Source organism: Thalassophryne amazonica, chromosome 21 (genome assembly GCF_902500255.1).
Source record: "Thalassophryne amazonica chromosome 21, fThaAma1.1, whole genome shotgun sequence".
Classification (NCBI taxonomy): Eukaryota; Metazoa; Chordata; class Actinopteri; order Batrachoidiformes; family Batrachoididae; genus Thalassophryne; species Thalassophryne amazonica.
The window spans coordinates 4,616,661-4,644,226 of NC_047123.1; the positions used below are offsets into that span (position 1 = coordinate 4,616,661).

General features: G+C 41.9%; 2 protein-coding genes across 3 annotated transcripts in view; one reads left to right on the top strand and one right to left on the bottom strand.

The window, feature by feature from the left end:
• igf2r (insulin-like growth factor 2 receptor) overlaps window positions 1-15,708 on the bottom strand; it is an 81,286-nt gene extending 65,578 nt beyond the window's left edge. For both annotated transcript variants that reach the window (XM_034162819.1, XM_034162820.1), the window contains exons 1-5: window positions 15,506-15,708; window positions 11,445-11,584; window positions 3,820-3,938; window positions 1,912-2,010; window positions 385-517 (exon numbers count right to left, since the gene is read on the bottom strand). In XM_034162819.1, the coding sequence (XP_034018710.1) occupies window positions 385-517; window positions 1,912-2,010; window positions 3,820-3,938; window positions 11,445-11,584; window positions 15,506-15,639 (625 nt within the window). In that variant the 5' untranslated portion in view covers window positions 15,640-15,708. The remainder of the gene's footprint in view (window positions 1-384; window positions 518-1,911; window positions 2,011-3,819; window positions 3,939-11,444; window positions 11,585-15,505) is intronic.
• On the top strand, window positions 15,685-26,158 carry ttll2 (tubulin tyrosine ligase-like family, member 2). The gene is made up of 5 exons (XM_034162803.1): window positions 15,685-15,755; window positions 19,373-19,594; window positions 20,669-20,900; window positions 22,994-24,276; window positions 25,837-26,158. Exons 1-5 carry the CDS (start codon window positions 15,685-15,687, stop codon window positions 26,156-26,158), a joined length of 2,130 nt encoding a protein of 709 aa, XP_034018694.1.
• Window positions 26,159-27,566: the final 1,408 nt, after the last annotated feature.

Below are 27,566 nucleotides of genomic sequence, written 5' to 3' on the forward strand. Positions count from 1 at the left end.
TTTAGCGGCAGTCAGACGAGTGAGGGGCGGGGCAGCGTGACGCTGTCTGTTAAGTGGAGGAGGCGAAGACGTCCTTGTTGGTGTCCACAGTGTTGCAAATTAGGAATCTGACAGTAATTTTTAGCATTTGCATGTCGACTTTTCTGACAACCTTAAGATAGAAACATAGTGTCAATGGTTTTGACGTTTGGAGACACAAATCCTGCCACTTGTAAAGAACAGTGTGGACAATCTGTCTCAAAAGATCTGATTTGAGGGAGGGAAACCCCAGTCCATCTGAACCGAACCATAATCTCCTTGGTGGAATTAAAAAGCAAAACCTTCATTCCCCGCTCCCCCATTTCCTTCCAGCTACTGAGTATAGAATGCCCCCAAAGTACTGACTGAGGCTTCTGCAGATGTTGATGTAAAAGTCGGTGCTGTCGTCGCCGTCATCCACCAAGTAGCCGCCGTTGAGTTTGATCAGCGGGTTGAGGTCGTGCTTCTTACCATCCGTGTCGAAGACGTAGCAGGGCACCTGAACACATCACGTAAGATTCAAACATGATCAGACGTTCACAGCTTCAAAGAGATGATCACAACAGTGATTCCAGACATAAAACACGAAGCAAAGGTTTGAACCCGTGAGCTCACAGTAACGCAGAACACGCCAGTGAGCTCCACGCGGCTAAAACCATAAAGCGTAACCATCATCAACCGTGAGATCATCTCAGAGTTCTGCACTTTGATGACATTTCGATAGACGACAGGAAGAAGATGTGAGAGAAGTCACCAGCACATCCACCAGGACCTGAAGGAGTTACAAGCTTCAGTGGCTGGAACTGGAGAGACTTTTTCCTGCTACTTCACCAGTCAAAACTTTACAGGAGAACCAAACGGGAGAAAAATAAATTGTTAGAAATCTCAACTACGTTGCTAGAAGCCGTTCAGCAGACTGAGGCCTCGAAGTTAAATCATTTAACAAAGTGTTTGCCTGCGTCAGTTAACTGATAAGCAACAAAGTCACTGACTGTAAAACCTCAAACTTTGAGAGATCAAAAATCAGTTTTAAAGGAACTATGCAAGTTTGGTCAGTTTTTTTTTCTGTTCCGTCTGTTTTCTTGGTCGCATTCTCTGCGGAGCTCCCCCTGCAGTTCGGGGGTACAAATGTCACAAAACTGTTGTAAAAATTAGCTGCCAGCCCTCCTCCTCCCATCTTCCCCCTGCACCCCATGTTTACAACGGAGCTGGTGAACGCAATCTGTGGAGTCACGTCTTCTGAGGTGGGTAATGATCACAATGTCACATAAGACATTTAGAGACAGTGTACATTTCTATTGTGTTAGCAAACACAAACCACAACATTAAGAGGAAAACGACAAGAGGATCATTACATTAGATTAGATAGAACTTTACTGATCCCTTGGGAAGACTGCCTCAGGGAAACTGAGGTTCCAGCAGCACTGTATAGCAGCACACAGGGTAAGAAGCACACAGACTATCAAAAGTGAAAGTAAAAAAGAAAAACAGTTTGCAATATAAATACACAATATAAATACCAGACCATATTGCTAATGAAGTAACTGTATAAAGTAACTATCAAAGTAAATTTTCAAAGTAACTGCGTCAACATTTGATTAGTAGGTATATATGTAGTTCTGTTTTTATTCTGACACATAAAAAATAAATATACTGAAAGTTCTCGATTAAAAAACAATATTGGTGCTTTTGTCTCCCTCTGCTGGCCAGCAGATGCTGTTTGGTTGCCCAGGTTCCTGTACATTAAATTGTTGTTCACATAAAACCCTCCGTGCATGTTCACGGAGGGTTTTACTGTTTCTGAATAGGGTTTTACGTGCAGGATATCATCCTGCACGTAAAACCCTCGGTGCACGTGCAACCATCGTGCACAGCAGACTGTGCACCACTGACCTCTTTATGTGGTTTGAATTTCTCCTTCCGACAGGCGACATAGGTCCTCCACTCCAAGTAATGCACACACTGGGATACAGCAACAAACTCTGGGGTCCCCTGCAGACAGAAAACAGGCCGTCAACAACACATTCCACCGACAGTGACACAAGAAGATGGTGCATTAACACCGAGGAGTGTTAACACTGTGCAGTTATTTCAACATTTCAGGAAAAATGTTCTGAAAAAGACTCAAAAACCAATCCGACGTTCATTACTTTGATCATCCGCTTGTAACCTTTGACATTCTGACTTCTGGTTTACTTCCTGCTGAAGAGGATTTATTTTAAAAAGTCATGTATATTTTTTTATTTTAGATTTTTAAATGCCACTTTTAAATGTTCTGGTGGGGGACGTCAACGCACACGCAGGCACTGACAGAGACACCTGGAGACCTGTGACTGGGAGGAACGGCCTCCCAGTCACAGGTCTCCAGGTGTCTGTCAATGCTGCAGTGGTGAGCTGTGGCCTGAAGGTCTTGGGTGCCTCAAGGGGCGGCAACCCTCAAACACCGTGGTGGGCACTGGTGGTCAGGGAAGACGTCCAACTGAAGAACTAGTCCTTCCGGGATATATCTCTGAGGACTCTGGAGGCAGTTGCAAGGTACTGACAGGTCCAAAGGACAGCAGCTGAGGGTGTAATCTGGCGGTGGAAGGAACACTTTGAGGAACTCCTGCATCAGACCACAGCACCCTCTATAGTAGGCGCAGAGCTGGAAGCTGATGGAGGGTCATCATCAATTTCCCTGGTGGAAGTCACTGAGGCAGTCAAACAATCCAGTCTACATGTGTTTTGTGGACTTGGGCATATCCCAGAAGATGCTGCAGGAGTATGGAGTGACCAGGACCATCCAATCTCTGTACTCGCAAAGCGAGAGCTGTGTTCGGGTTCTCAGCAGTAAGTCGGACTCGTTTCCGGTGGGGGTTGGCCTCTGCCGGGGCTGCACCTTGTCACCAATCCTGTTTGATATTCATGGACAGGATATCAAGAGGAGTTAAACAGCCAAGGTGACAGGTCATGTGACTTCTTGTTTGTGTTTAACATATAAATAGTTGGTTCTTTTGTGTTTGATAACCCACATTAATTCATACTTTTGCCCACATTTATTTTATATGTATTTGTTAATACCGTTACTGTAGGTTTAACTACGCTATTATACTTTAAACACTAATTACCGTTTTTGTTTATCGTGTTAGATTGCTGGGTACGGTTGGCTTATTCATGGCTAATTTAGCTCTTCTACTATAACTCGCTTACTTTCGCCTTTTACAATTCTATTTTACATGGTGTAGATTTTTAATGATTCATCAGTTTATGTGTTCCTCTAAAGACATCAACACATAGTACCTTAGTTCTTAGGTTTCCATTTGATAGCATAATGATTATACTTTTTATTTTCCTATAGTATGCTAACAGAGTTACTTTAGATAGATACCAGTACACTCACACACTCACAGCTTCTGCTTCTACAGCTTAGCCTACTAACTATATTTGATTTTACTACTAGTCTACAAACTAAATTACCTTTACTACAATCTTCTCCTGTGATGTATTATCCTTCCTATGTCTTATTACTTATTATATTATATAGACCTTTTTCTTGAGCTGCTTGGGTAGGTAGGGAGAGTTCCCATGGGATAAAAAAGCTTTTAAACCTACCATCCCTGGTTCTCAAGACCAGGCACCTAAGTGGCTCTACAGTACTCTTTTCTATTCTCCTATTTTACTCTTCCTTTTTAGATATACCTTTGTATACTGGCATAGTTCCACCTTAGAACTGGAATATAATATATAAGATACACCTTACTGAATTTTCATGTGTTTCAATGAAAAACTGATGTGTTTAAACCTGGCGACCTGAAGGCTCACCATGGTTTTCCCGCACTGGAAGCTGATGCTGGTCTGAACATTGTGCTCACTTCCTGGACATTTCTGCGTGCTGTTGTAATCCAGCACGGTGCTGGTGAGTCTCTGCAAAGACAGCTCGCCTGCAGGTGCAAAAAACACAAAGAAATCGTTTTATGATGCAGAGAAGCAATGTAAAACCTGAAAGTCAACTTTTGCAAAATGTGTCTCATAATACAAATGCTGTTAAAATCCTCCAGGAACATGTCTGACAGTGTTAACGTGCACCTTTAAGAATAAATGAAATAACCATTCCTCCACGGAGACAAATGTTCAACTTTATCAACAGTGGACATTAATGTATGAGCAGCAGATTTTTCATCATAAAAAAAAAGGTTTCTGTACATTATAGATGATTAGAAGAGACGCTCGGAGGACAACACTCACTCAAGTTTGTTTATACAAATAAATGTCAAAGATGAGATATTACTAAAAAAAATAAATAATTTTTAAAAAAGGAACAAGGGGCCCCAAAGTCCTTTGTACAAAGAATAAGTAACGGGCATTTAATAGGAAAGTCCGTCTTACGAAGACCAGATAGTTCCCCAAGGACTGTCTGTACCAAATTTCCTAAAAATGTAAACGTTTTTATGATATTCAAAATTTTTTCAGAAAAATCATTGGATGGTGCATTGCACACAAACACTGTTGGGATTAATCTCATGGACCTTCATCCAGAGGCTTAAGAAGTCCAAATGTCCCCTCTGGATCACAACGGGCCGTAATAATTTCCCTTTACACGCATCTTCACTGAAAGACACAAAACTGTTTTGGAGAAATTGTACCTACAAGAAAGATGAAAGAAAGAAAGGAAGGAAGGAAGGAAAGAGAGAGAGAGAGAGAGAGAGAGGGGAGAGAGAGAGAGAGAGAGAAACAAAAAAGAAAAAACAGAAAAAGAAAAAGTGCAAGAAGGAAAGAGAAAGAAAGAACATGAGAAAGAAACAGGCACAGAAGAACAGAGACACAGAAACAAAGAAAGAGAGAGAGAGAAAGAAAGAAAGAAATACACATACACAAAGCAATTCCTAATAGTTTTGTTGATTATTAATTCTTATTAGTATAAATTTCGAGTGCGTGTAAGAAGAGTTGGAGGCTCCACGTCGGTCTCACAGCACGTCCAGAGTCGTGTGTCTGAATCAGGACGTAGTCGGCGTGTCGGTGACTATTATTGGAACCCTGCCGTCAGCACAGATTCATAAATCATCTGAAAACACACAAAAACCCTGCAGGGGAAAAGTTCTGCACATAAAACAGAAGTTCTGCAAATAAAATAAGAATCAGTGACAACAGCCCGCGGAAACAGGAACAAATGATATAACTCCCCAAAACTGAAACCCCGCCCCTTAATTACAAACACATGGAACCCGTTAGCAATTAAAAATTGATTAAACAAATTACTGTAAAATGATCAAATACAACTGTTAAAATGATGTTAATTTATGAAGCTGATATTGAGTTAAATACACTAAATGCAGATGGTTTTAATTTGAAGACAAGTAAAAGTATATTCTTTATTAAAAAAAAAAAAAGATTAAATTTTCAGTCCTTGTCTTGGAAAAAAGGGTGCTGTCTTATAATCAGGGTCGTCTTATATTCAAAACAGTATGGCAATCCCCCCAAAAATTAACATGACATACAGTAGAAAAAAAAACTAAATCATGAGTTTGTGTGTGTGCGTGAGACGTTTAAAGGTCAACGTGTGAAAACCAATAATCCTTGAACTTCTGAGGTCACTCTGCGTGCTCGCTGTCTCCGTCTCCATGTCCATGTGATTTCTTCCTCTTTTTTGGGGGGAAATGAAACTAAAGATGTTTTGGGGCCGTTTGTCACTCCGAGACCAGAGTCAGATGACTGAGTGGATGTTAGCTCAGAGTTATCAAAGAGTGATTAGTCACAGCGGGAGGAAGGTGATGACCTCAGGTTCTGAGATTCTAAAATAACTCTGTCTCAGCTCGTGGGAGAGACGAGACAGTGACGAAACTGAAACTGAGCGGCAGAGCTGGAGACTCACGGTGCATCTGTCTGCAGAACAAAGAGACATTTAGACAAAAGAAGAAAAAAGTTTCCTGTTTGATGTGAAATGAGTAGAATGGTTTATACCCGAGGACAAAATGTGGCCATCGGGTGTTACCAAGTCCCTCTGTCTGTCTGTGCTCAGCATAAGTCCAGTCCTGTTACTGGCAGGGTCTCCAAATTCACAGGAAGCAGTGTTGGGACACAGACATTGGACAAGTTCAAAGACAGCTAACCTTGACCTATTTTAAGAGGTCAAAAGGTCACATTCTCTTTCCTATTTTTATGCTCATAAGGCTGGGAGTATTTTAGCATTGTGTTATATTTTTAAAATCAGACTGTCTGTTATAAGTATAGATAATCAAATACGTGCTTATGGCAGTTTTTCAAAAGTGGCACAGATTCTATCCAGCAGGAAGTGGCTGCTGTCAGACTTCAACCCACATCACAAAGACCAAAAAAAAAGAGGCTTTATATATTTTTAATTCTCTGATGTTGTGAGGGAAGCAGCTCACTGGACTCCGGTGCTGATTAAACCTCAATTTACAGATCGACTCTTTACTGCAGTCAGCGGCATTAAAGCTACACTGTGTAGGATTTAGCATCATCTAGTGGTGAGGTTGCAGACTGGTTACATTGTTGTATCTTTGGTAGCGAGGACTCGTGGTCTTTTGGCGTCTACTGTGATAACAAACCTGAATGATCCCACACACTGTCTCTATTTTTGTTTCCAATTTAATTTTTATTGTGCAACGTCTTTAATCTGCAGCATTTTTATGTCAATTTGGTTTAGTAAACCACTTTGAAATACATATCTATATATCCTAAAAGTGTTCTAGAAATATTATTATTATTATTCTCCAGTTCTCAAAAATAAGGGTTCGCAAACTTGTTAGCCTGCAATAGCATCTAGTAAAAGTACAGAGGAGCAACAACCAGTTTGTCTTTTCTCTCTCTTTTTCCCTGTTTTATGGCTGCGCTTCAAAATGTGACAGATGGAATAAGTCTGTTCATTTTGTGCTACTGTAGAAACATGGCGGTCCAACATGGCGGCCTCCATGAGGGGGCCCGCTCCCATGTAGATATGAAGGGTTCAGTCCAAGCTGATAAAAACACAGATTAGTTGCTGCAAGTAATTAATTACACACTTGAACAGACAGTTATGATGCTAAATTCCATTTATTCCAATAAACACCCTTAAATTCTGTACACTGTAGCTTTAAGTCGATCGGTTGGGTTTGAAAGAAAGACAGAAGCTGCAAATTAACACAAAGATGAATTTTAAGCAAAGTGCAAATGATTTTATATGAAAAGGCTCAGCATCAACTTCAAATATTAGTCCAGGGAGAGGAGATGAGTCGTATGCAGACTGAAATAAGAGACAGTTTGATGATGTCAGACGGCGTGAACGGTAACGGTGGATGTTGCTGACACGCGGCGGCAGATTTAATCTCATTAGCAGAGCTGACGTCACATCTGCTAATGTTCAAAAAGGCTGATCAGCACAAAAAAACATTCACATGAGCCCTTGAACCGTCGCATCAGCAACTGGGTGGCGCGTTTGACGGCGCTCTGAGAAACAACACACCCAGCCTGTGCCAAGCTGATCTCAGGTCAGTTGCAAATCTAATCAGTCAGAAGAGCCACGAATGGGGCAGAACGTCTACATCCACCAGGGCTCAGTTCATAATTCAAATATGCACATTTCAGGTAATTAGACAGCACGCGTGTTACCGCCATTATCACCAATATGTACAATAATCGACTGAAAAATCATAATGTCAGATAATGTCAAAAAGCTGATATACATCAATTTGACAGCCTCTTTAAACTGTGTGGACATTTCCAAAAATTGATACAATTACTTAAAAAAAAAAAAGGAAGAAGAAAGGCATCAGAGAGATGATGGTGTTTTTTTATGACTTCATCACATGACTTCTGTGTGACGTCATTATGATGTCATTCATGTCAATTAATCACAAACATTTTGCTGACCAACATATGCTTTAGATATCTGTCTAGGCTTCTTGGTGGTTGAGATACACACAAAAAAAGGTGTTTTGAGCTGTTTTTAATTGAGTTTGACTTTTTAACCTTTTAACCAAAGTCTCATCACCTCTAGATGATTCCAGTAACGTTCCCACCAAGTTCGAAGGAAATCCATCCAGACACAGGCGCACACACACGGGGTAAGGTTCCTCGATAGGAGCCATCTTAAAAACATTAATAGGAACACAACCACCCAAACAGAAATAAAAGAATCTCATGACCCCACAAACGTCACATCACTGATGAAGGAGGCCAAAGTTAACACCCAGGACTGAAAGAACCTTCATCCACAAGGTTCAAGAGAACCCAAGGACCACCTTTCAGGCAGCACTCCATCAACAGGACCTGAAACAGGACCATCAACTACAGACGAAGCACTTACCTCAAAGTCAATATCAAATGAAACTTAAAAAAGCTGATTAAAAAGTTTACAGTTGAACACCAAAAAGATTTGGGCTTTTTGAGTAACACTCTTTGTTCAGATGAGCCAACAACAGAACAATGAGGTCATAATGATCAGCGGAATGTAAGGAATAAAAAAAGAGGAGGCTCTTCATCCTTAGAACACAGATCGTCCCAGCAACCGGACGAGTTGTTGTTTTGTGACGGCAACACAAAATGACTGATCCATCATCAATTGGCGGAAACTGATTTTCTCGTGACATCTAAAAGGTGCTCAGACAGGATCCCCCCCCCCCCCCCCCCACGCCCCTGAATCCAGTTCACAAGCTGCATTTCACACTGACAGTCTGGATTTTCATCCAAGCACTTTCTGTTTGCAGTGGTGAACAAACCAGCTGGTAAAATATTGTCAGTTGACATTATTTGCTCTCATTTATTGTTAGAAAACATTTTGGAAACGCAATGTCACTCAAAGATGAGTGTGCCTAATTTTAGTGCCCTGTGATTTTCACAGAAAGTCTTTACAATGCAGCTGCAGCTCTGACATTAAAAAGGCTTTATTGTGAAGTGCATATTCAGGAAAAGGAGTTGGCAGCACTTCGGTTACTTTCACTTATTGTCTGGAGCAGCAGAAGGTGACAGAGAGGTGAAACTCAGCTCTGGTTTCAGGAAACGTGAACGAGAAGCAGCAGCTCAGAAAGTGGTGCAGCTGAGAAGTAAAGCGTAGCAGTGCAGCTACGCCTTCAGCGAATCCCGTCACAAGTACGATTCTTTTAAACATCTGTGGCTGTTTTATAGGTCAGGTCAGAGCATGAGCAGGTGACAGAGTGACTGCAGCCTCCACACCACTGATTCGGTGTCAGCTGATCCATACCCACTTCTGCTGCTGTAATCACATAGTGACCACTCCCACTCAGACAAAATAATTGGCAGCTGGCCACGTTGCCTCTGTGTCTTGTAGCTAATGTGACCAAGGGGTGATGGGGTCCCAGCCATGCTTGACAGCACTGTAAGCAATGCCCTCAGAGTACCCTCCGTTAGAAAAAATTTGCAAAAATTACGCAGATACTGATATCACCACAAATTAAACTATAACTGTTAATGTATAAAACATCATTATTATTGTTGTTTTGTATGTGGGTATGTACTGACACCATTTCCTGCAGCCGAAGTGTTTTTCTGCATTGTTTTTCTGTAAAATAAAAAAACTTTTTATGTTGTTAAAATAATGCAAATACTGAGCTGTTTGTGAAAGACTCAGCTGATATACTGGTCGGGCTTGAATGTAGTTGTCTCCTTAGTGTTGTTTGTTAGCATATTAGTCTCACAACCACACAGTAAGACAGGAAGCATGATCACCCTAAAAAAAAAACTTAGGCCTTTGCTCTTCCTTTCACCTCATGCCTCATAAATTCTTCCCAGTCATCTCTTCATCTCAGAGGCATCTCAAAATGTCTTAGAGGAATGTGGGGTATATCAGGAGAACGATGCTGAGGATGGAGCTTCCAGACAGGAGATGATGATGATGATGAACGTCAAAGAGTAGATTTATGGATCTGCAGCGTGCGTGACTAAAGGCCAGACAAAAACAATGGCGTGACATTTAAACACACAGCCCCGAAGAGTCACAAAGCCATGAAAAGTCCGTGTTATGTGGTTGTGATGAGACTCCTGAGGAGAACCCGTATCAGAGAAATCTCACGGTGACATTTGTCTGATCACATGACCACAACCGGGTCATCAGTAATGTCAAAGTGCAGCGTAAAGACGCGATCTCCTTACTGTGCACAGGCGTGCTTCAGTGCTGCTTTTGGCTGATAGAGAAAAGATTTAATCAAGTGGCACAAAAGCTTTGTGACGAGTTGACGCCCTGCAAGAAACTGATTGATGGGTTTTACTGCGGCAGTCAGGTGATGAGATTAAACGCTGACCAAACAACACAGGACGCAGCCGCAAAGAGCAGCTTTAGGTTTCTCTCCTACAACTCCAGAAAAACCACATTTAAAGAAACTGAAGTCATGATGTAGCTCCTCCCAGGCGTCCCCTCGTGACCTCACATTAACAGCGACATGGTCGATGACCCTTTTCAATACACAACAGCTGAAACGTGTGACGTAAAGGGCGTCACCGCCCTCTGAAGCAGCAGGAGACGTATCACAACATTCCAAGTACAGAGTGGGAGGGGCTGCCGGGGGCAGCGCCAAAGAAAGGCAGCTGTTTATTTTGTCTGCTGCTGCGACTGTTGAAGTTCCGTTTCTGGATGAAACGGAGGAAACTTGATTTACAGTGTGCTGAGAATAAAAGAGACGTGTTTAAACCCCGCAGCGTTTGAGTGTCAACTCTAAAAATCACTGGAAGTGGTCTATAGGGGGCAGTGTGAAGAAGCACGCTTGATATCTGTGAGGTTTTTTTGTTTGTTTGTCGTCATGAGGTTGGTCAGGTCAAAGAAACACTGTATGTCGCACCATAATTCTCTGTGCTTAACAAAACCACACTTGCGGAGCATCCGCGTGCATATTCTTAAATATAATCATCGGAACACAGATATAATGCATGAAATAACATTTGTTGTGATTACAAAATTGCAAAAACAGGCTGAGCACAGTGGAGATCATCTGTGTGTGTGTGTGTGTGTGTGTGTAGTTTACACACACAAACCGAGAGCGCACTGAGGCTGCACATGTGGAAAAACACAGCACAACCATCTTTTGACATTCTGTTTCTTCTCCAATAAAGTGGCTCTCACACCTAGCCGAGGCGGCTAAGACTCCACCTAACGTCTTTCCTGAGGCTTTCCTAAGTGACGTTCCTGCTCAGGAGCAAACGACACAGAACATTGCCAAGTGAGAAGTGCTTGGAAAAATCAGACGAAAACATGTAAAACTGTAAATCAGTCGATTACGGTGTGAAAGAGCACAAAACCTATTTCAGTTTTTAAACATAAGTTCAGCTTAACTGCTGGTTTTAACCTCAAGGAAACATATTAACAGTTTCATGGAATTCGACTTCTGATGCTATTTTACAGCATCTGAGATTTGGCCATGAACTTCTAAACCAACTCCAATTACCATTGCGCCTCCTCGCCCAAAACCAGTGCTGCATTAAAATGAAGAGGACTCACTCACCCACAGACTGGATTTTCTGGCTGGTGAGGTTTCGAGTGCAAACTGCAGCCTCAGAGCCACAGCTGGTTGATGGTGAAGAGTCGCAGAGCTTCAGTGTGTACTCCACCTTATTAACCTGGTCTATAGCCTCCCATTTGTAACTGCAACACAAAGAAGTGTGATTAAAATAAATAATGTTCATCCAGAGTACAATGAAACAATCAGGCGACAGCAGCCACTAGTGGAGAACCTGAGCCCTGCAATCAGCAACAAGGCTTCATTTTGCTTGTTAATACAGGTCGTCACAGCCCAAAATAGGAGGTTCATTGGTCCTCATTTCGATCCATCAGAACCCAAACATTCAGAGCTAAATATGCAGCATTTACAGAGTTACTTGGGGAGATTCTGCAGCCCTACTGACGGACTCCATTAATTCATATACACTTTAGACCAGTGTTTCTCAAAAGGTTTCAAATCAAGAACCACTTAACCAAAAAAATAAAATAAAATAAAAATAAAAATTTACAGACCACATAACTCGGCAAATAGCTAAAAACAATAATTTACATACAAGTTGAGTTAATAATGAAAATATTATTGATATGCGCCAATCTATAAAACCTATACAGTCAGTTTTAAACAGTTAAACACTTTTTACTTAGAATATATTAATTTAAACGTGATATTTTACCAATACATTTATAGACCACTAGGGGGCACTCAGGGACCACCATTTGAGAAAAGCTGCTTTAGACTCATCCTGGATACACAACATTAGATCAGAAAGTGAACATGTTTAGTACAGATGATGTTAACTATTGCAGATTTCCATTTCTGCTTTAATCACTATTTTTTGGCTAAGAGTGGCAACACGGCAATTCTACAGCATCGGAATTACAATGACAGGAAAAATCTGACCATATGTGGGCTTATCATTCAAACTTTGCTGATTGTATTTCCACTATGAAAGAATTACCCAACAGGCCACATCAGGTAGTTGAGGTATCATCTGTGGTACATCCTGTGATTGTTCTGAAGGTTTGGCAAGACATCAGAGCCCAGAAGATATGATGCATGTAGAGCAACTGTGTCTTGGTGTCCTGTTCACAATTCTGGGCAAGATGATTTGATATGGGAACACTGGTGACACTTTTTCCTCAACAGACTTTAACTGATAAAGATCCCTTCAAAATGATTCCAGGTTGGGACTCTTGAGAAAACCTTTAGCTGGCCTGTGACAACTGTTTGGGTCTTACTCAACCCAACTACTCCAGAAGAACTGAAGCGCCAGAAGCCGATTGACATCGTGACCCATTTCGTTTCTGTCGTACAATATTTTGGCACAGCAGAAATACAAACGCTCCAAAGACAAAAGTCAACAATGGGCTGTTTAGCCTACATGTCTGTTACTCTGTCAATATTTGAACTCCAGCTCGGTTACACGGCGCTCAAGATGGCTAACACGCAATGTCAATGAGAAAACAAAGAGTTTAGAATTTAACTTCAGGTCGGCTGTTTTTAATTATTAACAAGTTTCCAGTTTAACTTGTGACCTGAAGCAAAAAAGTTCAAAAGTTCAAAATAGTCAGCTGTCCTTATAAAAATCATAATTATAATTCCTAGGTTTTGCATCTACTCTGTAGTGTACAGTGAGTGAATAGATGGATAAATTAATGTGACCATCTCCTCCCATTTTTTTAAACCATAATGCAAACAAATAAATGCCATCTGCACATAAGCCACAAAATTAAACAAACCTATAATGAGGATAAATTTATTACATTTGTTGAGCTTTGGTGCATTAAATCAATTTAAAAAGCACCTTTGTTTGGCTGAAGTAACAACACACAGACCTGCCTGCCACCCGCTAAACACTGCCATCTGCTGGACTTGCTACAGGGAATAATTTTACCATCACATGCATGATGGAAATTAAGAGCAGGTGTGGCTGACATTACATGCAGCTCTAAATGAGCTTGCTTGTCTGTTTCTTCAGTATGTAAAACCTCGGTTTGGATAACACCAGGACCTCTACTTCCTGTTGTTAATGTAGAATTTATGAAGCCAAATAGTCATGTGATTTTTGTGGCCAATTAGTTACAGTAGGGATTTGAAAAAGAACCAGTAAATACTTCAGCTGTCAGCTGAATGTCCAATTCAAATTTTAAGAAAATCCCACTAAAAACCTGTTTCCATTTTCACAGGCAGAAGTTGCAATTTGTGAATTGGTACTATTCCAGAATTGGACCATAACAGAATTCTGCTACTGCACAATATTCCTGGAACTGCAAAACACCACAGCCCAGAAGCAAAAGTATTGTTTTTTTTTTTTTCCTTTCATTAGATTTCTAATTTTTTTCATGTATTGCACAAAAAAATAAAGCTAAACTCTTATCATGACCCAAACACCAATTTGAAAAAGTGTGCATGTACAGTATTGCACATATGACAGTCTACTGCAGCCATCCTGGTTTGTGTGCACCTGATCCTGTCAGGTCCAGGAGTGAAGCAGAGTTGGTCCCGATTAGCATGTGGCCGGGACACTGCTTAGGAAGACCAGGGGGCTGTGCGTGTTTCTCCGTGTAGAACTAAAGCTGCGTCAGGAAGCACAGTCAATATAAAACTTGGGCCAAAATCCAATACACATCTGTACTGGATCCTCTGTGGTGACCCTCAAGACCAACACAATAAGTACTTCCATTTCAATAAATTCACAAAATCCAAGATAGGACGCCGGTCCATCTCAGATTACTTCCCCAGCCAAGGACAGGATCTAATTACAGCTGGGTTGTCGGGGACAATGCAGATGAAGTGTCTTGTCCAACGACACAGACAAGCTAGCATGATTAGTAGAGGTCCATACCCAGAAAACAAGGTCCAAAAACAGCAGCGTGCCCTTGGCGAGTTTTTAAAAACATATTTAGGGTTCACTTTCTTTTAAATACACAAGTTTTTCTTCTCATTCTCATTTCTTCCTGCTCACAAACTGTGCAGGAGCATAGCTAGAGAGACAGGTGTCAGGACATCAAACATAAAAGGATATTTAGAACGTTAAAGTTAAATGTCTTAAAACAAATTAGGTGAAAAAAAAAACAATTTTGCATGAATTTCCATTTACAGCCAAATATATTTTACAGATTTAACTAAATTCAATAAAGCTGAGGGACTAAAAGTTCTGCCACCTTAAAATTATAATGAAAAATGTTACCTTTATAGACACTGAGATATATATTTGATAATTGTCATTTTACATGAAATTGTAGATAATTTAAGAAAGCGTGGAAAATAATGAAATAAAAATACTGTAGTTTTTATGTAAAAGAGAAAAAAGTAGTTTGCCATTAGCGTAAAACTTCAAATAAAAGTTGGTTTGTTAATTTAATTTGCCAAGTTTTGTATCCAAAAAAAAATAGTTATTTTCAATTAAACGTGCATTTATTTTTAAAATACTTGAGGCCAACTGGATTTCAAGAAAAACAATGAAATTAAAGATAAAATGTTTATATATACATCATATCAGCCAAAATGAGCTGAAAATATCAGCAAAAATACATCCACAAAATAAAATAAATACATTAAAAATTGATTTCCGGTGTGGGTTTTCTTCCGCTTGTCAGCCGGGTTACACACAAACATCACACACAGCAATTTATACATGCACTTAAATAACATGTAATAAGCAGAATTAAACACATAAATGTATCAATATTGCAATATGTATCGAGTATCTGAAGTCCAACAGTACGAACATCGTATCGGGTTTGAGAAATGTTACAGAGCCAGAGTTATGAGGAATCGAACAGAGGTCTACATATGAGCAGCCGACTATAATTTCCAGGTGTTATGCGGGTTTATTGCTAACTGGGGTCAAGGTTCAGGTGGGGCTCAGAAGGGTCAGACTCTGACCTCAGAGGCCTCCTGTGAAGTCAATCTTTAGGTTTGTCATGCTTTCAAAATTTGTATTAAATTTAACCGCGTGACTCTCACGTCTTTAATTACTGAAAATATTCATCTAGTTTGGGGAACCTTTGGTATTCTAATTAAAATGCCCGTGTTTGGAGAAGATGTTTGATGGTTTTTACCTGCAGAGGTCCTGGTACCACAGGCTGCCGTCCTCTCCCGCCCCGCAGCGGACCCACAAACACACCACGCACGTCACAAAGGACAAAGCGAGCCCCTGTGGCGTCCACGCGCCGTATCTGTACACAAAATACATGGTTTTTTGGAGAAAATTCTGTCTGCGGAATCTCACTCCGACGACATGATACAGCAGCAGGAAGAGACTGCATCACATGACTCAGCGTCACATGACAACAGCGAAGCCGCGTTCAGGTGCGTGGGAAAAACGATACACCGTGACCGCCAGAAACAAACAACAACAACAACAACAACAACAACAAAAAAAAACCTGTCCCCAAGTGTCTAAACATCATCTGTGGGAAATTAATTAGAAATATATCATGAGACAAAACTGAAAACAATGATTTATTAAAGCTTGTAATATCAGATTTTTAGTGGACCAAACTTCATACTGTTCATTCATATTGTTACTTTCTGGTGCTTTTGCTGTTGTTTTTTCTTGTAGAAAAGACATCAATTCTACAACAGAATTAAAAACAAAAAACATAAGTTTAATCAAAATCAGATTTGCCATTTAAAAGATACTGAGACAAATGACATTTGGGCATTTCACAGAACAATAAATATGTCAAGAAAAATGTCATCCTTTTTGGTTCAGCAGCTGTGGCGTCCTGTTTGAGCCCTTCTTCCTGCTGGTTTCTAGATTTTCCTCTGCGATGACTTCAGACTTTCACTTCATGTCACAGCTGTCCTACATGTCTTTACAGGGTTCGGGTCCCAGAGCTTTGGTCTCTCCGGTGTTGCCATTTAACAGCTTCTCCACCTTGTCAGGTAACATGAGGGTCAGGACCCCTGCCTCGAAAGCCAGGATCCTCAACAAACTTTAAAACGGCATTTGTTTGCATTTGTGTTGTTGCCAGGATGGACTTTTGGGTAATTTATGATGATTCATAGATAAGGAAAATAAAAATGCAAACTGTGTGACTTCATTATCAAGTCATTCACACCAACCAAAATATTTTGCTGATCAATGTGTACTTTAGATCGTGCGTCTAGCCTTCTTGGTTGCTGAGGTATACGTGTTTTCCTTTGAACTTTGATCAAACTATTCCAAAATCTTATCACCTCTATATATACCTATCTAAGTAATATTGTCACCAATTTTGTTCTGGCTAGGCTTCTTTGTTGTTGAGATATACAAAAAAAGGTGTTTTTCAGACCATGATTTCCTTGACCTTTGACTCCAAAATCTCATCACCTGGAGATCTCTCTCCAGGTAATAGTCCCACCTTGTTTGAAAGAAATCCATCCAGCTGTTTATGTGTTATCTTGTACAAAACACACACACACACACACACACACACACACACACACACACACACACACACACACACACACACACACACACACACACACACACACACACACACACACACACACACACTACAGACATACAGGGTCATTAAATTACATCCTATTATAATTTTCATTAGCATTTGACTTTGTTAGTTTGACTCTTCACCATCTCTGAGTTTCAAACTTATTTGATGTGTGTATTTTTAAAGGGAATGTCTAAAACATATAACACACAGAAATATTTGAGATTCTGAGAAGCTGAAAATGAATACTGCAGAAAAAATATGTAGCGGGGGGGAGGTCAGGGACCCACCCACCATCCTTAATCCTTATGTGCATCGTAATGTCTTTGAATAGAATAGAATAGAATAGAAGAGAGTCTTTATTGTCACTGTACATATATAGTGTACAATGACATATATACATACAGTGAAATTTGTCCGCTGACACAATCCAACCACTAGGGGCAGTGGGCAGCCACAGTCGGGCACCCGGAGCTTCAGTGTTTCTCTCACAGAGAATTTAAGAATTTGACCCGCTGACACAATTCACCAAAAACAGATGGTGACACCTGAGATGGAGGAGGCGCCACATGATCACAGCTATTTTTAGAAACCTGAATCCAACATCCTTTATCAATGATCCTGCTGATTGCCAAGTTCTGTGTTATTCATGTGCCCCCGGCTCCACTCAGCAGGGGGGCATCATGTCTGCACCCTGTCCAGGTGTCCGTCCCTCTGAGACTTCATTTCTGCACAATAACTAAACAGCGCCCCCTCTGACCGAAGCTGTCTCTTGACGGTGTACTGGGGGAGGCCGGGAGAACATTCCTTTGGGATGTGGCCGTCACTCCTTATCCAACATGGCCACCACAGACGCCGCCTTGACTTTAATTTCCATGCAGGAAGTAAAGGACACCTGAACAACAGGAGATTTCGGCCCCGGCATGGACCCGTCCTGGAGAAGAACTGGGTCTTTAATCATCACACTTCTTATATCTGTGTTTCTCTGTTTCACTCGAGGAAGCAAAATATTCATTTCAGCAGTCAGCAGAGATATTTCACATCATGTTCATAATGACTGAAATCTTAACTACAGGCCAGTGATCCTGTGTCTCCATCTAGTGGCTGTAAATTAAAGGCTACGTATGTTAAATGTTTATTTGCAGTGTGATGCTGACAAGTTTGTTAAATTATGGTCCGGTAATGAACAGGTGATGATACGGTGAAACCTGTTTTTAACTGGTGCTGTACTGGGGCTGACTGGGTCAGCTTCTCTAGTATTCAGGGGAAGTACCCTTTTAAAAACAGGGGTCAACACACCACAAACCGTTTCTAAAGCATCAGACTTTCACTGATGACATCACCTCCACCCAAACACCAACTTACCATACGAACAGGCCACTCGGAGCGTTTGGCGTTACTCTTCTTCTGCCATTAAAATAATACTACTACGTAAACAATCCTCACATGAGCGTAGATGCAGATGTTCATTTTCCATTCTCTCTATGAGTCACACAGTGTGTCTGCAAGGAAATTCAACAAATTCACCTTGACACTATGGACCACACCTCGAACGTTGCTCACTTTACTGTGTCGTCTGCCCTGAAAGTAAACACACATCTTCAACCTCCCTGCAAACATCTACAGACTGACGGATCCTCCAGACCGTGTCCTTTGTAAACCAACTGTGCCGACACGTTCAGGGGGTCTCCGTTATGGACACGTTGATGACGGAGGTCGGTGGATTCACCCCTTCATGATGTGAAATCTGCATGGTCCCCAGGTTTTTATATTTTTGTGTGTGTGTTGGTCTGTACAGGCTCTTGTAGGATGTACCTCAGGAAGAATCTGGTGGAGATACATTGTCTTCCCAAAGCATTTTTGATTATCTGTTTATTTATTGATTGATTCTTTATGCAAGAAACGCAAGAAATTCTCTGTTAGGTCAGAGTCCTGACTCTGCTACCAGCATAACCCAGTACAACCCGTCGCGTGGACCGGTGGTCGGTATCTAAACTGGCTCCTCCACCAGCTACATGCTACATGACACCCAGCAGGACAAAAAACAAGACCTGTCAAAGGACGGGTGAGTTTTACGTGGGCCACGGGCCATCGTGAAACAGCAACAAGATGTTTCTGCAGCTGTCTGAGCACCGCTGTGCCTTTGACCTAACAGGGCGTCTTCCCAAGAGGACATGACATGGCGCTGAGTGGTGTTGCCATCTTACACGCAGCCATGCAGAATCTCCTGGTATGAAATCTACAGATTTATTGAGCAGTGCTGCCGCGTACAGGGGGACTAACGTGCCACCTTCTATGGCTGAGGCTAAAAGAACGTAACATTGACGGGATGTTGTCATACCGTAAAACTACGAGGCAGGATGGTTTTCACACTCTGACCCAACCATCTCTGACTCATCACACCAACCATTGTCCAGTTTTCATAAGCTTGTGCCTAATAAAATGGCCGCTGAGCTGTGCCATGCATTATATCATGTAACGTGAGATTAGTGAGGACTCGGATGCTCAGCACCTTCGCCAGCAGGAACTCCACAGGTATCGAGGCTTCCTGTCAACCAGCCTGTGTGACAGACGATCTCCTTACAGCGAGGACCTGTTTGTTTGTGGGAGGAGCTACGACCACACGATCCAACCCGCATCAGGCCGAGCTAAAAGCAAAACCCACGTCCCTCAATACTTCATTCAGCTGACAGAACTGACAAGAGACGGACTGTGAGTTTGACATTTAAGGTAAGAAAAAAAAAACATTATTTTATTCATTTATTTATTTATTTGCACAATAGAAATGTACAGTATTTGTGTTAAATTAATCCTTATGTTGGACCAGCAGCTTTTAAAACAGCATTTAGATTTTCCTGTGTACTACACCTATTGAACTACTTGTATCATGGAGACACGGTGCAGTTTTTGTTTTTACTGATGCGTGTTCAGACAGTCTCTGGTGTCTATGCAAGTTTCAGTCAAACACTAAAGGTTGAACCTGTTGTCCATTACTTTTATTTGTCCATCTTGCTTAGTTGTGGAATTTAACAGCCCTTATGGTACACGCCACAATCTGAGGGTCTCCTGCATAAATCCACTGTTCACATCTCCATCCGTGTCCATCTGATGATTTCATTTGTTCAAACACTGTCAAATGATGTCCACAATGTTGTACAACATGTTTTTCTGTCAATCTTTTTTTATTTTAAGAAAAGCCCTTATCTTAAGTAGCAGAACATGCTGTGATGTGCACATGTGCAACATTGAGTTCCTGTCCATTGTTAAACTCGGCCCCAGGGAAAAGCTGTGTTAAAACAGAGTTACACATATAGAACAAAGGTGGAACTTCTACACTGGTGGGACTTTTTTTTCCTTTTCAAGAGGTATTTTTGACAGGTGTACTAGTTCCGCGTAAAGTTGAAGTCCATTAGCAGCTCAAACTCTCCATTTGGGGGATTCTTTTCCAGTCACGTTCGTGGTCAGACAACAGCGGATTCACAGGACAGGATTCATGTGCACTATACATGGCTGGTGCAGCTATGAAAACGTGGAACAGAAAAGCTCAGATTCCAACACACACAGAGGGCGTGTTGTTTCAGTCTCTGCAGTAGATGCCACTAAATCTTTATAAGTAAATAACATAAATCTTGGCTGTTATATTCATGTTTAAAGCGTCACTTATTGGACTTTTAATTAAATCTCACATTTAATGTTGGAACAAGAATGTTTGTATATTTCATGTTACATTTTCTGTTTACCCACAGCCGGAAAAAAGCCTCCGTGTTTGTCTTTTTTGGCCTGTAGTTTGTGCATGGCGGCAGCGGTGCTGGTGTTCAAGCTGGAAGACGGACGTCCTGAGGTGCTGAGGGAGGTCCTTCTGGAACGTGGATGGGAGGAATACAACAAAAGAGGGCAGGAAGAGGAAGACTGGAACCTTTACTGGCGAGCCTCTGCTTTTCACATCTCACAATATCGTAATCTGCTACCATGGCAACGCCTCAACCATCATCCCAAAACTGCTGGCATCACACGCAAGGTGACCGAACCGTTCGCTGCTAGTGGAACCCGAACAGTTGTTGACGCTGTGCAGATAAAATCATGTCGTTTACAGTTCAGTTACAGGAGAGGAATTAACAATTCAGCACTTTGAGTGTCTGCGGTGCCGGAAAATTAAATCTGAGTGATAAATAAAAGGACAGAGAGCTCAGATTTACACAAAAACTGAAGTCTTAAAACATTCATTATTTGTTTTATATAACACCTTACAATCCTGATGATGTCGTCGGTACGTGATGCCATGTATTGACTTCTTCATGCACAGACTGCCGCCTGCTTTCCTCAGTCCAAAGAAAAATCACAACAGAAACTTGTAGAGCTTTTAATCTGACAGCGCTTGTACTTCAGGTAGAGACGTCCCAGCGAATACTGGAAATGCCTCCAGACGGGTTACGGCGTACTCGATTTGTTTTGTTCTGTTACAAGAATGAGCAGCGTTAATAAAACAAATCCCGTGGTGTTTGTTTTTAGGCTAAGCACCATCGTCACTAGTGGCGGCATGCAATAGTACAAAACATATGGAACCAAATTTGCACGGTCAGTGGAACACAATGGCAAAAGGGACGAATGATCCATATCACGTGACATACAAACCACCAATCAAATGACAAGGATCTATTTAGGTGTTTTATATATACTTTTGGTTTTGCTCCCATTTTGTATGAGATGAACTCAAAGATCTAAAACTTTTTCCACATACACAATATCACCATTTCTCTCAAATATTGTTCACAAACCAGTCTAAATCTGTGATAGTGAGCACTTCTCCTTTGCTGAGATAATCCATCCCACCTCACAGGTGTGCCATATCAAGATGCTGATTAGACACCATGATTAGTGCACAGGTGTGCCTTAGACTGCCCACAATAAAAGGCCACTCTGAAAGGTGCAGTTTTATCACACAGCACAATGCCACAGATGTCGCAAGATTTGAAGGAGCGTGCAGTTGGCATGCTGACAGCAGGAATGTCAACCAGAGCTGTTGCTCGTGTATTGAATGTTCATTTCTCTACCATAAGCCGTCTCCAAAGGTGTTTCAGAGAATTTGTCAGTACATCCAACCAGCCTCACAACCGCAGACCACGTGTAACCACACCAGCCCAGGACCTCCACATCCAGCATGTTCACCTCCAAGATCGTCTGAGACCAGCCACTCGGACAGCTGCTGAAACAATCGGTTTGCATAACCAAAGAATTTTTGCACAAACTGTCAGAAACCGTCTCAGGGAAGCTCATCTGCATGCTCGTCGTCCTCATCGGGGTCTCGACCTGACTCCAGTTCGTCATCGTAACTGACTTGAGTGGGCAAATGCTCACATTCACTGGTGTTTGGCACGTTGGAGAGGTGTTCTCTTCACGGATGATGCGAAGGAGATGTGTTGCACTGCATGAGGCAAATGGTGGTCACACCAGATACTGACTGGTATCCCCCCCCCCCCCCCCCAATAAAACAAAACTGCACCTTTCAGAGTGGCCTTTTATTGTGGGCAGTCTAAGGCACACCTGTGCACTAATCATGGTGTCTAATCAGCATCTTGATATGGCACACCTGTGAGGTGGGATGGATTATCTCAGCAAAGAAGAAGTGCTCACTATCACAGATTTAGACTGGTTTGTGAACAATATTTGAGGGAAATGGTGATATTGTGTATGTGGAAAAAGTTTTAGATCTTTGAGTTCATCTCATACAAAATGGGAGCAAAACCAAAAGTGTTGCATTTATATTTTTGTTGAGTATATGTGTGTGTGTGTGTACACAGGTGGTCTTCAGTGGCTGTGATTGGAGGGATTTTCATCTCTTAATCTCCACTCACAACACAACAAACTCAAACACGATGTCTCGGCTCTCACTTTTTGTTAGAGATTAAGAAACATAATTGATTTTAATTATTATATGAAGAATCCTGAATCCTCATGAAACAGAATGTGGAAAAGCTGAAGGGAGTACTTTTGTCGTCACTATGCTGTCGTTATGTGTCTTTATCATGTTTACATCAAAGAAACATGAATTTGTTTTAATTTGATTTTGTTGAGGAGAAAACAAAACTGTCATTATTTTTGATTTATTGAAAGGACTGTTTGGCACGAAACCTGAGAAGGATGAGAGCCACGTTTGGGTCAGCGTCATACGACTTCAGTCCAACCACCTTCGTCCTGCCCAACGACTACACCCATTTCCTGACTGAACACAACAAACAGCGTCTGACCCGCGGCCCGGCAGCTTACTGGATCTGTAAACCCGTGGACCTCTCCAGAGGAAGACAAATTTTTATCTTTCAGGACATGAAGGACTTGGTTTACGATTGCGCCGTGATCGTGCAGCGGTACATCAGCAACCCACTGCTCATCTCCGGCTACAAGTTCGACCTGAGGATTTACGTGTGTGTGAAGAGCTTCCACCCGCTGACGGTCTACGTCCACCAGGAAGGCCTGGTGCGATTCGCCACGGAGAAATATAACCTGTCATCTCTGCACAACCTCTACGCTCACCTCACCAACACCAGCATCAACAAGTCCGGACCTTTCTACAGCAGCCAGAAGGAGCGGGTCGGACAGGGCTGTAAGTGGAGCATGAGCAAATTCAGACATTTCCTCCACAGCCAGGAAGTCGACGACCTCCTCCTGTGGCAGAGGATCAACAACATCATCACCCTCACCCTGCTCGCCGTCGCGCCCTCTGTCCCCTGCTGTCCAAACTGTGTGGAGCTGTTTGGATTTGACATCCTCATTGATGTCAAGTTCAAACCCTGGCTGCTGGAGGTCAACTACAGCCCGGCGTTGACTCTCGACTGCCAAACCGATGTGAGTGTTAAGAAGGCGCTGATTGGTGATCTGATAGATTTGATGAACTACACGCCGGCTGACAGCTTGAGGAACACAATTAGTCACAAACAAGGCTGTTTCCGTGCCAACCAAAGACCACACCTTCCAAAAGTTGTGCCGAACTGCTCTGAAGGCCCGATGCTTCAGAAGAGGCGCGTTCGCCAAGAACTACTGCCTCCTAAGCTACCTCTGCAAAAAACGCTGCCACGCCACCGGAAATGCTCCAGGCTCCATGTTGCGGTACCTGACGGCCAGAGCTTCCTTCCTACTCTTACCTTACACGAGATGTCTGCAGACAGACTGATCAACACCCACAACACCGCTGCTCTCCACCAGTCACACCACCCACATTTAAGGACAAACGGACGGATGTGCGCGGTCCACAGAAGGACTCATTACAAGCCTGATGCTACAAACCACGAGACGAACCAAACTGAAGCCGAGCTGGTGCCTTCTGCTCTACCTGATGACATCACATGGCGGGGGCGGAGACACCAAGAGACACAGGCACAGAAGCTCCCGCCCACCCACAGGTAGATCTTCACTTTGGCAACATATGATCCAACAAATATTTACCCAGTGACCCCAAAGGACCATTTAAATAATCTTAGTTATTAATTTAAGAAAAGTACTGGCTCATATTTCAATGAGAAAGAATTACACAGACAAATCTAAGAAAATACTGTCAAATATTTTTGTGAACAAATGATCACTTGGGACAAGGAAAGCAACTAAGGAGATTTTTAGAACTTATAAAACTCTTTACCATATGAGTGGTCAGAAAGAAACAGAAATAATCTTAATACCTCAGACAGAAATAAAAATAGCCGAATTAATCAGGCAAAACTAACAGCACCTACACTCTAAGAAATAAAATGTTGAATTTAATTGATAAAGTTAAAGTAACTTTTTCCACATAACTTTGTCAATTTAGTGCAACACAATATTGGGATTTAAGTAATAATGTTTCATTTGATTTAATTAATGTCAATGACAATGTTGTTTTGCACTTAATTAACAATGTTATGTGGAAAAAGTTACCTTAACTTTATCAATTAAATTCAACATTTTGTGCCTAAGAGTGTATGTTTCATTTCTAAGAGTGTAAGGTGTTAGTTTCACTAGCATTAAATCAACGGAGAAGCAGAGAGAGTAGTAAGGTGGTGTAGATATACTGAGGCTGAGACCTGAGACCTGTTCCATTGTTAGTGACGTAAATTAAAAGAAAGATGGTTCAACAGTATGCATGTATGTTAGCCATACAAAAGGGAAAACAGACGAATCTTTAATCTGAACTTGAATGACTCTACAGAATCCAACTGTTTTATTTCTGCAGGCAGATCGTTCCACAGAACAGGTGCACAATAAGAGAGCTCTCTGTGGCCTGCTGACTTCTTTTTAACCTCAGGAACACATAGTAATCCTGCATCCTGAGAACACAGAGCCCTGGCTGGTACGTAGGGTTTATTTAGGTCAGCTAAGTAGTTAGCAATAAACCAATAAAACACAAGTATGAAGTCCCCAACTCGGTCTTCCTGTCTGTTTGGCACAGCAGCTGTAGCTAATATGACCATAGTGTAACACGACCCTATTTTTATATCTGGGCTAATTCAATATTTAAAAGTTACAAACAGCATAACAGCCTGAAGGACACGTTAGCAGAACACAGGATATACTTGCAAAAGCACTGAACAGGCTTATTTGTAAGTCAACAATATGCTAATTCACAGAACAAGCATAGAGAGCGACTGTAGCTATGGACATCATATCACAGGTGTAAAGTTTAACTACATACTTCAACACCACTAACAGCGACATTAACGCACATCCAAACCACGTTCAGTGGCTGCACCATGTGTCTGACTGACGTATTTATGGCTGCACACCACAATGTCAACACAACTACACAAACACACAACCAGGGACACACCAGGTGACCCCTGATCTGACTCCTTCATGCACTTCAAGTTAACTTCGTGCCATGATTTGGTGTTTTATTAATCAACTGAACAGAACAGCAAGAAACACTGATGTTACGACGCAAGTAGGCGAACAACAAACAAATAAAACTAATGCAAATGTTGTCTTTGCAGTTGGAGATGTAGGTGGCGCCAGACTCCTCCTCAGGGAACCAGATCAGCCATGTTTCAGCAAGTCCCCCCAGTCCGAATTGGGGACTTCATACTTACGTTTCCTTTCAACTCATCAACCCTGAAGGCATCTCAACATAAACTGGATCTGAAAACGGTCATCCAGGAGCTTCATATGCTGACCGCTCAGCTAGGCTCAGGCCGCGGACAAACAGGAAAGAAGAAGAACAGCAGAAGAGAAGAGGAGCTGAACGAGGACTTTGGTTCACTGTTGTGGGGACCAAAGGATCCACCGTTGCTCAGTCAGTGCCTCAGAGGCAGTTAGACCAGAACCCCTAAATCAAGGGTGGATGGGCCAGTGGGAGTACTGGAATATTTCCTAGTGGGCTGATAACAATAATGGGCCAATGGTTGTCTTTTTTCTTGCTGCGCCTTGCCATGGTAACTCTCCTGTTCCAGGGAGAGAGACAAGCACCGGCCCACAGAGCTCAGCTGCAGCCTGCAGACACAGCAAAGGCCCACTGACTGTCAAAAGAATACCTGGCCCAATTGTGGCCCTGTGATAGGCTACAGAAGCCCAGGAGTCCTACCCATGCATGTTCTAGACCCCCATAATGTCCAATCACCTTTAATGATGAGCAATCATAATGAGAGAGAGAAAGACAGACAGACAGAGAGAGAAACAACCCAGCAGAACACGTAAAAGAAAAAGCAAGTCATAAAATGGAGAAAAAATGGAAAGGTGGTGCAGAAAAACTGAGGGAAAAGAATAAAGCTATCGCTAGTGTTACTGCTAAGAGCAGAAAAATTTCAGAGATGTTTGCTGTGGGGGCCAGCCTGGCAGGGGTGCCTGCGGGTCCCTCTCAGCACCAGCAGGTGGTGTTGGAGTTGAACAGTGAAAGTGACAGTTAGGCTTCCGCTGCCATGGAGGTGGTACAGGAGCAGGAGGAGACTGGTGGTGGTGGCGATGATAGCAGGTGTGTGCAGCATGGTGTGGATAAACACGCATTCATATAAATGTTTAACCTTTCAATGTTTAACCTTTTATACTTTCATCAAAGGATGCCACATATAATTGCAGATCTACAAGCTTACAACTCACATGTTGTGATCTGATGTGGTTTGAGCAGGTAGATCTAATTTATTTTATTCAAGGCTCCAGAATATAAATAGATATTGTTCAGTATAGTAATGTTAAGGGCTTGTGTGTGTATATGTACTTCAACAGGGGGGTGAGTTGGCACAGTATCTGCACGAGGATTGTAGTGGTGAGCCAATCTGGACCAAAAAGTCCAGAGCCAAATGTTTGTCCCAGCTCTGAATTCATCAACGTCGTGCTCCAAATGTGAGGTCAGTGTTTGTTCATACATCAGAGTGAGTTCATCAAAGTGGCACCAACCTAAAGAGAAACACAGCAGCACTCAGAGTGGATACGTCTGCCAACCCACAAAATACCACGAGTAGTTTAATAGGAGTGATGGCAGGTGATGCGGTTAGCAGGAGGTGAGGCTAACACGCAGAAAACAAGCAGTCAAAAAGAAAAAAACCTGGGAAAACGTTCTATAATGTCTATATATGATTCTGCTAAAACTGTCAGTCTGGTGCTGTTTCCTAATAGTGTTAATATTTTTTTAATAAATTTTTGTAATTTTATTTTAAATTTTATTGCTTCACATTTTGTATTGTATTAACTTAGAATGACTAATACTATGATCATACACACTCTGATACAG

Bases quoted from the DNA above. Each gene is read 5' to 3' on its own strand.
- ttll2 (XM_034162803.1), top strand. From the start codon at position 15,685: ATGATACAGCAGCAGGAAGAGACTGCATCACATGACTCAGCGTCACAT. The intron at 19,595-20,668 runs GTGAGTTTGACA...TTTGGCCTGTAG, and splicing joins GAACTGACAAGAGACGGACT to TTTGTGCATGGCGGCAGCGG. The intron at 24,277-25,836 runs GTAGATCTTCAC...TTGTCTTTGCAG, and splicing joins AAGCTCCCGCCCACCCACAG to TTGGAGATGTAGGTGGCGCC.